Genomic DNA, 17,766 nt, shown 5'->3' with positions numbered 1-17,766 from the left:
AATTTATTTTATTTTTATTTTAAGTAAGCTTCATGCCTAAGAGAGGGCTTGAACTCATGACCCTGAGATAAAAAAATCACATCCTTCACTAAATGAGCCAACCAGGCTCCCCAATTAGGAAAGAGTTCTTTTTCATCAGAGGAGAATTTTTTTCTTTCTTTTTTTCCTTTTTATTGTATCTATATAAGAAGATGAATGCTAGCTGAACCTATTATGGTAATCATTTCACAATATTGTAAATCAAACTATCATGCTGTATGCCTTAAACTTATGCAGGGATGTATGTCAATTATTTCTCAGTAAAACTGGAAAAAAAATCAAATAGCATATCCAAGAGCTACAGGAACATATCAACTGGTTTAAAATATATGTCATGGGCAGTCCCGGTTGCTCAGCGGTTTGGTGCCACCTTCAGCCCAAGGCATGATCCTGGAGACCCGGGATCAAGTCCCACATCACGTACCCTGCATGGAGCCTGCTTCTCCCTCTTCCTGGGTCTCTGCCATTCTCTCTTCTGTGTCTCTCATGAATAAATAAATAAAATCTTTATAAATAAATAAATAAATAAATAAATAAATAAATAAATAAATAAATAAAATATATGTCATTAGAATCCTAGAAAGAGGGGCAGCCCCGGTGGCCCAGCAGTTTAGCACTGCCTTCAGCCCAGGGCCTGATCCTGGAGATCCAAGATCGAGTCCCACATCAAGTTCCCTGCACAGAGCCTGCTTCTCCCTCTGCCTGTGTCCCTGCTCCTCTCTCTCTCTCTCTCTCTCTCTCTCTCTCTGTGTCTCTCATAAATAAATAAAATATTTTTTAAAAAAAAAATCCTAGAGGGCAGCCCCAGTGGCTCAGCGGTTTAGTGCCGCCTTCAGCCCAGGGTGTGATCCTGGAGACCCAGGATCGAGTCCCACATCGGGCTTCCTGCATGGAGCCTGCTTCTCCCTCTGCCTGTGTCTCTGCTTCTCTCTCTCCTCTCTGTGTATTCTCATGAATAAATAAATAAAATCTTAAAAAAAAAATCCTAGAAAGAGAAGAGAGAGAGAACAAGTAGAAGAAATGTTTGAAGAGATAAGAGGTAAGAAATTTCCAAAAATAATAAAAGACCTCTAAAAACAGAATAAAAAATCATAGAAATTCCAAGCAGGATAAATGCCAAAATAAAACACACCTAGAGGGATGGGTCCCTGGGTGGCGCAGCGGTTTGGCACCTGCCTTTGGCCCAGGGCGCGATCCTGGAGACCCGGGATCGAATCCCATGTCGGGCTCCCGGTGCATGGAGCCTGCTTCTCCCACTGCCTATGTCTCTGCCTCTCTCTCTCTCTGTGACTATCAAAAATAAATTAAAAAATAAAAATAAAAATAAAAAAAATAAATAAAACACACCTAGAGGAGGGAAAATAAAACAAAACAAAACAAAACACACCTAGGAGCACCTGGGTGGCTCAGTTGCTTAAGCGTCCAACTCTTGATCTCAGCTCAGGTCTTGATGTTAGGGTTGTGAGTTCAAGCCCCACACTGGGCTCCACTCTAGGTGTCGAGCCTACTTAAAAATAAAAACACACAATCTAATCACCTTATTTTCAACCTGCTGGAAATTAGAGATAAAGAAGAAGTCTTGAATATGGTCAGAGGAAAAAACTACATTATATATGGAAAAACTGCATTATATATAGAATTATACTAAACTTCTCATGAGAAACAATGTTAACCAAAAGATAATGGATTGACATCTTCAAAATACTGAAGGAAAAAACCCCCAATTCAGCATTCTGTAGCCAACAAAAATATCTTTCAATAATGAAGGGAAAAAAGACTTTCTCAGAGAAACCAAAGCTGAGAAAATGTATTGCCATATCTGTGCTACAAGGAATATTAAAGGGAGTTCTTGAGGCACCTGGGTGGCTCAGTTGGTTAAACATCTGCCTTTGGCTCAGGTCATGATCTCGGGGTCCTGGGATCAAGCCCTGCATTGGGTTCCCTGTTTAGCAAAGAGCCTGCCTCTCCCTCTCCTTCTGCCCCTCCCTCTGCTCGTGCACATGCTGTCTCTCTCTCATTAATTAATTAATTAAATCTTTTTTAAAAATTAAAATTAAAAAATAAAGGAAGTTCTTAAGGCCGCAGATATGACAGGGAGAGGTAAACTATAGCCTGCAGGTTAAATCCAGCCTCCTACAAGTTTTGTAAATAAAGTTTTATTTGAGCACAGTAATACTCATTTGCCTTTGTGTTATCCTGGTGGACTTGAGGGATTAAAGAGACCATTTGGCATGCAAAGCCTCATTATTTACTATCTGATCATTTACAGAAAGTTAGCTAACTCCCCTCAAGATACCAGACAGAAATTGCACAAATAAATGAAGATCTCTGGAAATTATATCAAATAAAATAAACATAAAATCCATTCAAATCCAATTTTAGGGACTCCTGGATGGCTCAGTGGTTGAGCGTCTGCCTTTGGCCCAGGGCGTGACCCTGGAAGTCCAGGATCAAGTCCCCTATCGGGGTCTTTGCAGGGAGCCTGCTTCTCCCTCTGCTTCTCTCTCTCTCTCTCTCTCTCTGTGTCTCATGAATAAATAAATAAAATCTTTTTTTTAATCCATTTTTAATCACTCTAAAAGATAAATGACTGCCTAAAGCAAAAAATAGTTCATTCTGGGCTACATCATAGGGATGAGGCATTTTTTACATGTCAAGACAAAGGGAATGAAAAAAGAAGAAACACTGAGGAACCTACTCTGCATAATTTCTTTGGCACCTTTTCCTTTTCTCATATTTTGAATTTCCTGATGAATTTTTTCTCCTCTTCCCTTTGTAACTTTTTCAGGGCCCACTGCTACTCATGTCTACTTCTCTCAGCTTTTCCAAAAGCCCATAAAGACACCTTAATTCAGAATACCTGGGTGGCTCTGTGGTTGAGCCTCTGCCTTTGACTCAGGTCATGACCCCAGGGTCCTGGGATCAAGTCCCACATCAGGCTTCCCTCTGAGAGCCTGCTTCTTCCTCTGCCTATGTCTCTGCCTCTCTCTGTGTGTCTCTCATGAATAGATAAATAAAATCTTAAAAAACAAAGAGAGAAAGAAACCTTAATTCTCTTTAGCCATTAGTCTTTTATCCTGGCCCTTTGATTCTAGCAGATAAGATTGATTAACTTTGGGATAGTATTGAATATTTTCCAATCCTGTGGATCTAAAAGAGAAGCTAGGACAGATATAGGAATGGTTCTAGTTGGGATACTTGGGTGGCTTGGCAGTTGGGTGCCTGCCTTTGGCTCGGGGCGTGATCCTGGAGTCCCAGATCGAGTTCCGCATCAGGCTCCCTGCATGGAGCCTGCTTCTCCTTCTGCCTGTGTTTCTGCCTCTCTCTCTGTGTGTCTCTCATGAATAAATAAATAAAATCTTTTTTAAAAAAAAAAAGGAATGGTTCTAGTTATGGGAGCTATCTGTGCATCCAGTAATATAGTAATCATGGAATGAAAAAATAGTATTCCCTGAGTTAGAAAGGGTGCTTAGTTACATCAAATGTATTTGCTTGAATTTCTAGGAAGTTAACCTCACTGCAAAGGGAGATTTAAAACAGCTATTTGCTGCCCTGGCAACCGGAACATACCAGTCTTGCAGAAGAAAGACAATGGTGCAAAGCATCTGTATACTGAATGCCATTTGTTAGCTGTGTGACTCTTGACAAGGTATTAACCTCTCTGTGCTTTGGTTTCTTCATCTACAAAATGAGAATAATAATAGCACAAATCTTACAAAGTTGGTGTAAGAATCAAATGATCTGATTCATGGAAAGTATATAGAATAGTGCCTGACACATACTTAGCTTCCTACAAATGTTAGCTTTAATATTATTAAAGATTATGGTGGGGATCCCTGGGTGGCGCAGCGGTTTAGCGCCTGCCTTTGGCCCGGGGCACGATCCTGGAGACCCGGGATCGAATCCCATGTCAGGCTCCCTGCATGGAGCCTGCTTCTCCCTCTGCCTATGTCTCTGCCTCTCTCTCTCTGTCTCTCTCTGTGACTATCATGGATAAATAAAAAAATTAAAAAAAAAAAAAAAGATTATGGTGGAACAGATTTCTCAGGGTTAGCAACTTTCATGCAATCAGCATTTTAAAGAATGATATAAGCAAGATTTGGAGAATTGTTACACAACAATGTGAATATGATTAACCCTCCTTAACTGTATACTTAACACTGATTAAAAGGGTAAATTTTATATCATTTTTTTTACCATAATTAAAAATGAAAATAGGGGCACCTGGGTGCTTCAGTTAGTACAGCATGTGATTCTTGATCTTGGGATTGTGAGTTTGAGCCCATGTTGTGTACAGAGCCTACTTAAATAAACTATCTTTTACAAATGTTTTAAATAATAATAATAAAAAGATCTGGAGATTAGGAAAAAAACAACAAAAGTAAATTTGTTTCAGTATTTTTTTAAAAAGACTTACTTATTTATTTGACAGAGAGAGAGAGAGAGAGAGAGAGAGAGCACGAGCATGGGGGAGGGCCAGAGGGAGAGGCAGGCTCCCCACTGAGCAGGGAGCCCAATGAGGGCCTCAGTCAGAGGATCTGGAGATCATGATCTGAGCACAAGGCAGATGCTTAACCAACTGAGCCACCCAGGTACCCCTAGTTTCAGTGTTTTTTAAACTGAAAAACTTGCAACTTTCATTAAAAAGAGAAATATTGGGCACGTGGGTCCTAGGCTGGAGTCCTGTATCAGGATCCCTGCAGTGAGCCTGCTTCTATTGTCTCTGCCTCTATTTCTGTGTTCCTCATGGATAAATAAATAAAATCTTTTTAAAAATTAAATAAATAAATAGAGAAAGATCTGTAGATAGATGTTTACTTTTGTATGGCTACACTGAGGGTTCCACATGATCAGCAGAAGAGAGAGACAAAGAGAGACATAGCAAGGCAGACAGGAAAAGACTTTATTATATGTGTAGCTTTCATCTGTGCTATTCCCTTTGCCTGGATTGCCTTTTCTCCTCCTCTACCTGGAGAATCTCTCATCATCCTTCCAGATTTAGCTAATACTTCCATGAGGGCATTTCTACCCTACCTCATAGTTTCCACTGCTCCAGATAGAACTAACTTCTCTTTTTCCTGTGCCTCCAAACCTGGGTACCTAGTGAGGTTGACCATAGCACCAACCATCTTGTCTTCTCGCTCTTTACTTCTTTACTTCTTCTTTCTCAACCCATTCTGTGAGATGCTTTAGAGAGTCAGAGCTTATGCTAATTCTTCCCCTAGTCTAGATACTCATTGTGAATGCATAAATAAGGAGCAAAAGGCAAAGATTATCCCACATCTTATCCATCTCTTAATTACTTCAAATTAATTTCCTCTGCTCCTGCTCTTCACACTCTTTCAATGTTCTTCCCTGTGTGTAGCTCCTGGTTGGTATGATTTTATGATTAGTGGAATTAGTGGCACCATTAATTAATTGTTCTTTCCTGCAGCTAATTTCACATACTAGGAAGAAGGATCTATCTTTTCTTTTTTGTTTTGTTTTTTTTTTTTGAGTAGGCTCCACATTCAGGGTGGGGCTTGAACTCACAACATTAAGATCAAGAGTTACACACTCTACCAATTGAGGCAGCCAGGTGCCCTCAAAGAATCTATCTTTTGTTTCAATTGATTTATTCATAAGAGAGACATGATAAAAATGTTTGTTGAAATAGCTTTTGTTGGGCCCCTGTCCCAGAGTTTCTGAGTCATTGATCTGTGGCAGGGCCTGAGAATTTGCATTTTGAACAAATTCTCAGGGAGATGCAGGCTCCTGGTCCAGGGACCATAGTTTGAGGATAGCTGCTGTAATGCTAGGTCTAAGAGTAGTTTCCTGGAGTTAGAGCAAGGCTCTGATAATAGAAGTGCAGAAACTCAACTCTCTTCTGCACTTCCCACACCAATGTCCAATAGAAAGAGGTAATGAAATTGTCTGCCTTTCCCTCTTTGTTCTCTTTCTCTTGTAGTCAGTTTTTCCCAGCACTTCTCTGAACTTATCATCAGCAATTATAGTTTGGTACTCTGCTACATGGAATAAAATGGACCTGGTAACCATATAAGGTCAAAGAAATAAGATGCCAACACTAATGAGCTCTCGGTGGAATGAATCCAGATCAATTCTCCCTTGATGAGAAAGGAGAGCTATTCAGAAAATATGAAGGGCTGCCTCTGTGTTTTATTGTTTATCATTTTCTTTAATATATACCCATAAAACAGTAACATGTAAGTAAAACAGTGAATGTTAATCTACACCATGGCATAGTTAGTTAGCATTCAAAGGCCCAGAATATAAGACACATGTCTACATTCATTTGGAAACCTCTCTGGTGTGCACAGACTCTAACCTCTGAGGACAGGAACTCCATTTTGCTAATTATTTTATCTCTGCATTTAATATAGTACCTGCCACCTAGGAAGCTTTCAGTCAAACAGTGAACACTGGTGAGTACTAACAAGATCATGATTAGACCTTCCATAAATATCCCATCAGAGCCTTGTTGGAAATACACTAGGAAACTTGTTTCTACAGTTTAAGATAATTCCTGCATGTTTCTGTCATTCCCATGACAAACATACACAATAGGTACACATATACATATACACAGCAAAGCTCCCTTCTCTAGGTATGCAAACCTTTGTGGTTGACTCTGGGGGGTCCGACTGATATGGATACAAGGGAAAACCAGTATGTCCAATTTTAATTTTAGTCTGCATCAAATAAATTCCTTTTTTTTAATAAATTTATTTTTTATTGGTGTTCAATTTGCCAATAAATTCTTTAAAAAAAAAAAAAAAATTCTGGGGCAGCCCTGGTGGCTCAGTAGGTTTAGCACCGCCTTCAGCCCAGGGTGTGATCCTGGAGACCCGGGATCCAGTCTCATGTTGGGCTCCCTGCATGGAGCCTGCTTCTCCCTCTGCCTGTGTCTCTGCCTCATTATTCTCATGAATAAATAAATAAAATCTTAAAAAAAAATTCTTTGTTTAAAAAAAGATTTTATTTATTTATTCTTGAGAGACATAGAGAGAGAGGCAAAGACATAGGCAGAGGGGAAGCAGGTTCCCTGAGGGGAGCTTGATGTAGGACTTGATCTGAGTCCTGAGATCATGACCTGAGCCAAAGGCAGACGTTCAACCACTGGGCCACCCAGGTGCCCCTACATCAAATAAATTCTTAAGTAAATAATCAATTTTAGGGGCACCTGGGTGGCTCAGTGGTTAATCATTTGCTTTTGGCTCAGTGTGTGATCCTGGAGTCCCAAGATCGAGTCCCACATCAGGCTCCCTGCATGGAGCCTTCTTCTCCCTCTGCCCCTGATTTTTTAAAAATCAATTTTATTATACTGTGTATTCACAGTCTATAGAAAGGTTATATAAAAATGAACACAAATTTAGATAACATGAAATCCAGAATTTTGAAATATTCTAAATTATATTCCATTTTCTTTCTATTATTAATAACTACTCAACTTTATTATTTTTTATTTTTTTACTACTTGTTTTTATTTATTTATTTTTTAGATTTTATTTATCTATTCCTAAGAGACACACGGAGAGAGACAGAGACATAGGCAGAGAGAGAAGCAGGCTCCATGCAGGGAGCTCAACCCTGGAACTCCAGGATCACTCCCTGGGCCAAAGGCAGACGCTCAACCGCTGAGCCACCCAGGCATCCCTACTACTTGTTTTTAAATACATGGTTCGGGGATCCCTGGGTGGCGCAGCGGTTTGGCGCCTGCCTTTGGCCCAGGGCGCGATTCTGGAGACCCGGGATCGAATCCCACATCGGGCTCCCGGTGCATGGAGCCTGCTTCTCCCTCTGCCTATGTCTCTGCCTCTCTCTCTCTCTCTGTGACTATCATAAATAAATAAATATTTAATAAATAAATAAATAAATACATGGTTCTATCCTATATTATCCCTCTCCTTTCTATCTGTCTCTCCCTGAAGTGACCATGAAGAGTGTCAGGTAGCTTTCAACTACTGGTAAGCCAGTCTTACCTTATAGTCTTACCTTATAGATACTTCAAACAATAAACTATCTGAAAAAGAAACTTGTAAAAATCCCATTTACAATAACATTAAAACCAATAATATACTTAGGAATAAATTTAACTGAGGAGGTAAAAGATCTGTACATGTGGAAACTATAAGACATTAATGAAAAAAATGAAGACAACACAAATACATAGAAAGATATCTCAAGTTTATGGGTCATAATATTTTCAAAATGTCCATACTATCCAAGGTAATCTATAAACTCAATGCAATCCTTATCAAAAAACCAATGACGGGAGTCCTGGGTGACTCAGCAGTTGAGCGTCTGCCTTTGACTCAAAGAATGATCCTGGGGTCCTGGGATCAAGTCCCCCATCAGGTTCCCTGCGAGAAGCCTGATTCTCCCTCTGCCTGTGTCTCTGCCTCTCTCTCTGTTCTCTCATGAATAAATAAATAATGAAATCATTTTTTTAAAAATCCAATGGCTTTTTTTTTTTCACAGAAATAGAAAACTAAACACTAAAATTCATATGAAACCACAAAAGTCCAAATAGCCAAAGCAATCTTGTGAATAATAAAGCTGGATCATTACACTTCTTATGTAAAACTATATTAGAAATCTATAGTAATCTAAATAGTATGGTGCTAGAATTGGAGAGGAAGACGATGGTGGAGTAGGACAACTCTAGGTTTACTTGATTCCATGAATAGAATTAGATAACTATCAAATCATCCTATATACCCCAGAAATTGATCTGAAGACTGACAGAACAAATCCACAACTAAAGGTAGAGAAGAGGGGATCCCTGGGTGGCGCAGCGGTTTGGCGCCTGCCTTTGGCCCAGGGCGCGATCCTGGAGACCCGGGATTGAATCCCACGTCGGGCTCTCGGTGCATGGAGCCTGCTTCTCCCTCTGCCTGTGTCTCTGCCTCTCTCTCTGTGTGTGTGACCATCATAAATAAATAAAAATTAAAAAAAAAAAAAAGAAAGAAACAGGCACAGAGACTTAGACAAAATGTGAAGACTGGAACACCTGGGTGGCTCAGCAGTTGAGCGTCTGCCTTTGGCTCAGGGCATGATTCTGGAGTCCGAGGATCAAGTCCCACATCGGGCTCCCTGCATGGAGCCTGCTTCTATCTCTGCCTGTATCTCTGCCTCTCTCTCCGTGTGTGTGTCTCATGAATAAATAAATAAAATCTTAAAAAAAAAAACACAATGAGATATCATATCACACCTGTCAGAATGGCTACAATCAAAAACACAAGAAATAGTAAGTATTGGTAAGGATGTAGAGAAAAAAGAACTCTCACATACTGTTGATAGGAATGTAAATTGGTAGAGCCATGATGGAAAGCAGTATGGAAGTTCCTCAAAAGATTAAAAATAGAAGTACCATATGATCTAATAATTCTACTACTGGGTATTTACCCAAAGAAAACAAACACTAACTCAAGAAAATATATGCATCCCTATGTTTATTGCAGCATTATTTACAGTAGCTAAGATATGGAAGCAACTGAAGAATCCACTGATAGACAAATGAATGGATAAAAAGATGTTGTGTGTACATAAACATATACACACATTTGTGTACAATGTGATTTTACACAACTGTGTACATTGTGCACACTTGTATATTACATAGCCATAAAAAAGGGATGAGATCTTGCCATTTGCTACAACATGGATGGACCTACAGTACCTATGATAACATACTAAGTAAAATAAGTCAGACTGAGAAAGATAAATACCATACGATTTCACTCATATATAAATCTAAAAAATAAAACAAATGAATAAACACCAAAAAGCAGAATCAGACTTGTAAATATAGAGAACAAACTGATGGTTGCCAGAGGAAAAGAAGGTAGGGAGATAGACAAAATGGATGAAGAGGAGTGGGAGGTACAGACTTCCAGTTATGGAATGAATAAGTCATGGGGATAAGAGACACAGCATAGGGAAATACAGTCAGCGATATTGTAATAGCCTTGTATGGTGACAGATGGTAGTTATACTTGTGATGAGCATAGCACATAGTATATAGAGATGTTGAATCACCATGTGTACATCGAAACTAACAACACTGTATGTCAACTGTACTAAAAAATAAAAATCAAACCACAGTGAGATAGATAGCATCGCACACCTGTTAGAATTGCTATTATTAAAAAGAAAAAAGATAACAAATGTTGGTGCAGATGAAGAGAAGCAGGAACTCTTGTGCTCTGTTAGTGGGTTGTAAACTGGGGCAGCCACTATGAAAAATAGTATAGAAGTTCTTCAAGAATTAAAAATATAATGACCATATATGATCCAGTAATTCCACTTTTGGGTATATATCCAAAGGAAATGAAATCTCTATATCGAAGATATAGCTGCATCCTCATGTTCATTGTAGCATTATTCACAATTACCAAGACATGGAAGCAATCTTGTTGTCAATGGATAAATAAAGAAAGTATGGTATGTACACACACATGTGCGCACATGCGTGCGCGCACACACACACTCACACTGGAATACTATTCAACCATAAAAAAGACGGAAATCCTACTATCTACTATTTTCATCCTACATCATGGGTGAAACTCGAGGGCAGAAAAAGACAAATACGATATGATCTTGCTTATATGTGGAATCTAAAAAACTTGAACTCATAGAAACATAGTAGAATGGTGGTTACCAGGGGCTGACGGAGGGAGAAATGGGGAGATGTGGTCAAAGTGTATAAACTTTCAGTTATGGGGATCCCTGGGTGGCTCAGTGGTTTAGCTCCTGCCTTCTGCCCAGGGCATGATCCTGGAGTCCCAGGATTGAGTCCCACACTGGGCTTCCTGCAGGGAGCCTGCTTCTCCCTCTGCCTGTGTCTCTGCCTCTCATTCAGTCTCTCATGAATAAATAAATAAAATCTTTATTAAAAAAACTTTCAGTTATAATAAGTTCAGGGATTCAAATGTGCATCATAGGTGACTGTAGTTAACAATACTGTATTGTATACTTGAAATTTGCAAAGATGGTAGATCTTAAATGTTCTTAGTACACATACAAAGATTATAACTCTATGAAGAGATAGATGTAGTTACTAACCTTAATATGGAAATCATTTCACAACATATACATATATCAAATCACCGTGTTTTAGCCTTAAACTAACACAGTGTTATTTGTGGATTATATCTCAAGAAATCCTGCAGCAGGGGGAAGATATTTCAAACATGCTTCACTAGTTAAGTATTATATTTACACTAATTTAGTCCAAATACATTCCTACCAATTATACTTACTGATCTATCTAATACCTATTTTGATTTAGAATCAGGAAATCTCTCCATGTCTGCTCTCAACTTAAACTGCTTTTGAAATAAACTCCAGAGCATGAACACTCCTTGAGGCCCCCAAGAATGTGATTTGCCCATAACATTGGCATGTTATAAGAATATGATATAAGCTTGATTTTGGCCAGTCTTATCTCTCCTTTGTCCCATCATCCTGTTTCTTTTCTTTTTTTTTTTTTAAGATTTTATGTATTTATTCATGAGAGACACAGAGAGAGAGAGAGACTGAGAGAGGCAGAGACAGGGCAGAGGGAGAGAAACTGAGAGAGGCAGACAGGGCAGAGGGGATTGAGCTGGACTCAATCCCAGAATCCCAGGATCATGCCCTGAGCTGAAGGCAGCGCTCAACGCTCAACGGCTAAGCCACCCAGGTGTCTCATCATCCTGTTTCTGCTTTCTATATAAGGAGAATCACCTAGCTCTAGTATTACCAATTCCTCTGTGGGAGGCTAGCTGACCTTACATTAGGAGTTGTTTACTTCTCTTTACTATCCTTTCAGTCAAATATTTTTATCTTTTCTGATACATTTAAAAATCTATTTTTTAAAGATTATTTATTTATTTATTTATTCACGAGAGATACACACAGAGAGAGAGGCAGAGACATAGGCAGAGGGAGAAGCAGACTCCATGCAGGGAGCCCGAAATGGGACTCAATCCCAGGACTCCAGGATCACGCCCTGGGCCAAAGGCAGGCTCTAAACCGCTGAGCCACCCAGGCATCCCTAAAAATCTATTTAATGCAGTTATCAGTCTGATAATCTGCCTGGAATTTGGTGGGGAAAAATATTCAGGGTTTAACAATCTCCAAATTTTAGGCTGCATAAAATCCTATTGCTGGCACATCACATGGCACATACAGAGGAAATAGCCATGTTAATAATTATTCTGTAAAGAGTTAGCCTGCTTAGTTTTGTTCTAGGTATCAGAATCCTGACTTGAGAGTTTTGTTTTGTTTTTTAAGATTTTATTCATTTATTCATGACAGACACAGAGAGAGGACAGAGACATAGGCCCAGAGAAGCAGTCTCCCTGAGGGGAGCCCGATGTGGGACTTGATCCCAGGATCATAGGTTCATGACCTGAGTCAAAGGCAGACGCTCAACCACTGAGCCACTCAGGTGTCCCCTGACTTGAGGGTTTAACCCTGAATAAACACCATAATATATTACTTGAAAGGGTTCTTGCACGTGGACCTTTATTGTAAATAATAAAAGTATTTCTGGAATAACAATTATATGTATTACATATTATCTTATTGTTATCATCTTATCCTAATAGGTTATTATTTTATGCATAACTAAGTTAACTATATTATAGTTATATAATGTATAAAATATTTATTTGAGGGTACTCATAAAATTCCCATTCATACACACCAAAAACTTCCTGGTGATAAGGACTCAGTACAGCTAAGGAAAAAAAAAAGTTGTTTTGGTGTGCTTGGAATGCTTCTTTATTTGTAGTATCCCAACTTTTTTGATCCTTTTAAAAATATATTTTATATTTATTTATTTTTTTTTAATTTTTATTTATTTATGATAGTCACAGAGAGAGAGAGAGAGAGGCAGAGACACAGGCAGAGGGAGAAGCAGGCTCCATGCACCGGGAGCCTGACGTGGGATTCGATCCCGGGTCTCCAGGATCGATGTTCTTTTTTCAAGTCCAGATTATTCCTACTTTTTCATAAACAGTCTTTAGTCTTCCACTTGCTAACATTTCCTGTGAATACTTTGTTCTCCAAAAGCCACTGGCTCACCTTATTTAGTAATCTCTTACAAGGCATCTTGAATACTATCCCTTAAGGAATAGTATTCTTAGCAAGCCAGCTTTCTGTTCTCATTCCAGAGGAGGCCAGAATACAAGGGCCTATTTTCATCACACTCCAGAACTACTGATTTGAGACTCTACTACTAGAAAGTCAGGAGCTAAGAAAATCAAGTTATAATTTGGGGAAATGGAAAGGATGAACCAGCTGAAGTTAGGGACACACCTTGCTTGCCTCTGTGTCTTCTCCACCCTTCTCTACTAATTATAGGCTTCACTATTTCTTCTTCAAATCCATTTGAGGAAACTACACCATGTGTCAAAGTTCAAACATGAATGCATGTGGTTGGGTGGCAAATGAAATTACCACCCAACCACACCCAAACTCAGACAGCAACTGAACCATCATGCTATATCCTCAGTCCATTTAGAACAGTGTCTACCTATGGTAGGCATTTAATAAATATGAATGAATATTTATTTATTTTTAAAATTATTGTTAACTTATTTTTTAGTGGGGGAAGGAGCAAAAGGAAAGGGAAAGAGAAAATCTTAAGCACGCTCTGTGCTGGGCATGAATTTCCTGACTCTGAGATCATGACCTGAGCTGAAATCAAGAATCAGATACTTAACTGACTTAGCCACCCAGACTCTGCTGAATGAATTTTTAAAATGAGAGCAAAAGGTTGAATTGGAGTGATTTTAGCAAAAAAACATGCAGTAAGGATCTCTAAAAACAACAAAAATCCTGGCAAAATCATTAGGATCAGCTTTAGAACCTCGAAATCAACTAAAGGTTTGCAGCATCCAGAGAACATTTAAGAAAAACATCTGAATCCTGGTAAGAGCAGTGAACTTTGACATTTCCTCTCCTTAGTCCATTCCTCACTCCCCAGTACCACAGTAAACTTGAAAAATAGCATGCTTTTCTAATAATGGGGGTAGGGGGGAATGTGGAAAGAATCTCATTCCCCAAAAAAATGTCATTATTTGACCATTTGCTAATGGTTCCCTGGAAGACTACTGGAAAGTCTTTTCTTTATGCAACCTCACACAAATTTGCCTACTGCTAAACACCCCAGAGAAATGGAGAAAGAGCTTTTGTTGAATATTTTAACATTATAGTTGCCTTAGATGATGGCATAAATAATAGACTAACCAAAATGCTTTAAAAAAAAAAACACTGAGGAATGAGAGATCCATAGACACATTGAAAAATTCTATGGAATTAGTTCAGAAGTCTCTGGACAAACAAAAATACAACTATAAAAAGCAGCAACAATAGTAAATCTTGAAAAAGCAGAAGAATTTGATTTCTGGAGATGCTATATTATATTATTTGAAATGTTGTTTTCAACAAAAAAATACTAGAAGCAAGAAAATTTGACCTATTCACAGGGGGGAAAAATCAATAGAAATAGTCCCTAAAGTCCTGGAACATACTAGACAAAGACTTTATTTATTTTTTTTTTTAAGATTTTATTTATTTATTAGAGACACAGAGAGAATGGCAGAGACACAGGCAGAGGGAGAAGCAGGATCCATGCTGGGAGCCCTACGTGGGACTCGGTCCTGGGACTCGGTCCTGGGACTCGGTCCTGGGACTCCAGGATCACGCCCTGGGCTGAAGGCGGCGCTAAACCATTAAGCCACCGGTGCTGCCCTATACAAAGACTTTAAATCAATTATTTTAATTAGGTTTAAATTACTAAAGAAAACAATGTCTAAAAACTTATAAAAAGTATGGGAACAATATTTCACTAAATAAAGACCATCAATAGAGAGATAGCAATTTATAAAAGTGGAAACAGAGCAGCCCAGGTGGCTCAGCGGTTTAGCGCCAACTTTAGCTCAGGGCCTGATCCTGGAGGCCCAGGATAAGTTCCACATCGGGCTCCTCACAGGGAGCCTACTTCTCTGCCTATGTCTCCGCCTCTCTCTCTCTCTGTGCCTCTCATGAATAAATAAGTAAAATATTTAAAAAATAAAAGTGGAAACAAGTAGAAACTCTGGGGTTGAAAAATAAAAGAACTGAAATGAAAAATTCACTACAGGGGCTCAACACCAAATTTGAGCAGGCAGTAAAAAAAAAAAAAAAAAAAGCAAAGAAGAAGAAAGAAAAGAAATCAGTGAATTTAAAGACGTGTCCATTGAGATTACCTAGCATGAGGAACAGAAAAAGAATGAAGGAAAATAAACAGAGCCCTAAAAACCTGTGAGACCATCAAGCATGCCAACATACTCATTATGCAAGTGGTGAAAGGGAGAGGAGCAGAAAAAAACATTCTTTTTTTAAGATTTTAATTTATTACACAGGCAGAGGGAGAAGCAGGCTCCGTGCAGGGAGCCCGACATGGGACTCGAACCCTGGACTCCAGGATCACCACCTAGGCCGAAAGCAGGCGCTAAACCACTGAGCCAACCAGGGATCCCAGAAAAAAACATTTAAAGAAATAATTGTCTAAAATTCCCCAAATTTCATTTTTTTAAAGATATTATTTATTTATTCATGATAGAGAGAGAGGCAGAGACACAGGCAGAGGGAGAAGCAGACGCCATGCCAGGAGCCTGACGCGGGACTCGATACCAGGACTCCAGGATCACGCCCTGGGCCAAAGGCAAGCGCTAAACTGCTGAGCCATCCAGGGATCCCCCAAATTTGATTTTTAAAAAACACGTTAATCTACACAACTAAGTGCAATGAACTCCACACCCAGTTGTATTACAACTCTGAAAAGAGGAGAGAATCTTGAAAACAGCAAGAGAGAACAATTCATTATGAATAAGAAATCTTCCATAAGATTAACAGGTGATTGCTCAGAAACCATGTAGATCAGAGGTGCCTGGCTGGTTCAGTTGCTAGATGAGCAACTCTTGATCTCAGGGTTGTAGGTCTGAGCCCCTTGTTGGGTGTAGAGATTACTTAAAAAATAAAATCTTTATAAAGCAAAAAAGAAGCTATGGAGACCAAAATAGATGATATATTTAAAGTACTGAAAGAAAAAAACAACTGTCATTCAAGAATTCTTGAATTCTTTTCTTTTCTTTTCTTTTTTTAAGATTTTATTTATTTATTCATGAGAGACACAGAGAGAGGCAGAGACATAGGCAGAGGGAGAAGCGGGCTCCCTCCTAGGAGCCTAATGCGGGACTCGACCAGAACTCCGGAATCACACCCTGAGCCAAAGGCAGATGCTCAACCACTGGCAATCCCAATTAATATTTATTGAAGGCCTACTATGAGAAAGCATAAGGCTGAACTTTGAAGGGGAACAATGATGCACATTGTAATTCTTTAAGGAATTCATTTTTGTTTAAAGCTTCAAAAATAGATAATGAGATGACAATATGAAAGAATTAAATGTCAATGAAAGACAAATCTTAAATTACAGAATCAGGGGTGCCTGGGTGGCTCAGTCCATTGTGGGTGGTCATGGAATCCCGCGCCCCCCCCCCCCCGCCCCCCATCCCTCTCCTTCTGCTCCTCCCCACACTCTCTGTCTCTGTCTCTCTCTTTCAAATAAATAAATAATCTTAAAAAAATAAAAATTATAGAATCATAGTATCTCAGAGTTGGAGGAATCTTAGTGTATATCTAGCCTTATGCTTCTCGAAATGACATGCATATTTGGAGATATTCCTAAGTATGAGTGCATGACAGGATATCAGGGAGCAGATTAAAACTATAGGATAAATATGTCATGCTATCCTAGAACACAAAAGGTTTCCAAAGATTAGGGGGAAATAGCATTTTTATTTTATGTATTTACTTATTTATTTTTTACATTCTTTCCACTTAGGAAAGAATGTAACAAACATACTTTGTGCTTTTTTTTAAGCAAATGACCTAGTTTACCAGCTTTACTTTTTTAAACCGAAGCTTAATATTACATATTTATTTATTTTATTTATTTATTCATGAGAGACACACAAAGAGAGGTAGAGACATAGAGGGAGGAAGCCAGCTCCTCACAGGAAGCCCGATTCGATTCGGGACCGGATCCCCAGACCGGGACCACGCCCTGGACCAGAGGCTTAACTGCTGAGCCACCCAGGCGTCCCTCGTTCAAGAATTCTATATCCAAAAAAAAAAAAAAAAAAGAATTCTATATCCAGCAAAAATATCTTCCAAAATGGTGAAATTAAAAGACATTTCCAGATAAACAAGAACTTCAAGGTTTCCTTAGTAACAGACCTGCTTACAGATTTCTGCTTACAAGAAATCCTATAGGGAATCCTTCAGGTTAAAATAAAAGGACATTATTATTATTATTATTATTATTTAAGATTTCACTTATTTACTCATGAAAGACACAGAGAGAGAGGCAGAGACACAGGCAGAGGCAGAGGCAGAAGCAGACTCCATGCAGGGAGCTTGATTTGGGACTTGACCCCAGGACTCCAGGATCATGCCCTGGGCTGAAGGCAGACACTTAACCACTCAGCCACCCAGGCATCTCGAAATAGGACTTTAGACAGTAATTGAATCCTCATTTTTTTTTTTTTTAAGTAAGATCTCCACCTAGTGTGCGGCTTAAACTCATAGCCCCAAGATCAAGAGTCACATGGTCTACCAACTGAGCCAGTCAGGCGCCCCTTAAAGCCTCATGAATAAAATAAAGAGTACAAGTAAAGGCAATTATGA

General features: G+C 39.1%; 1 protein-coding gene across 1 annotated transcript in view; it reads right to left on the bottom strand.

Annotated features, from left to right (window-relative positions):
• A2ML1 (alpha-2-macroglobulin like 1) overlaps window positions 1–5,168 on the bottom strand; it is a 53,012-nt gene extending 47,844 nt beyond the window's left edge. Inside the window, 1 exon segment of the mRNA XM_038577899.1 lies at window positions 5,074–5,168. Within this exon segment, the coding sequence (XP_038433827.1) occupies window positions 5,074–5,168 (95 nt within the window).
• Window positions 5,169–17,766: the final 12,598 nt, after the last annotated feature.

This window comes from Canis lupus, chromosome 27 (assembly GCF_011100685.1).
Source record: "Canis lupus familiaris isolate Mischka breed German Shepherd chromosome 27, alternate assembly UU_Cfam_GSD_1.0, whole genome shotgun sequence".
NCBI lineage: Eukaryota > Metazoa > Chordata > Mammalia > Carnivora > Canidae > Canis > Canis lupus.
This window is presented reverse-complemented; position numbering and strand designations above follow the sequence as displayed.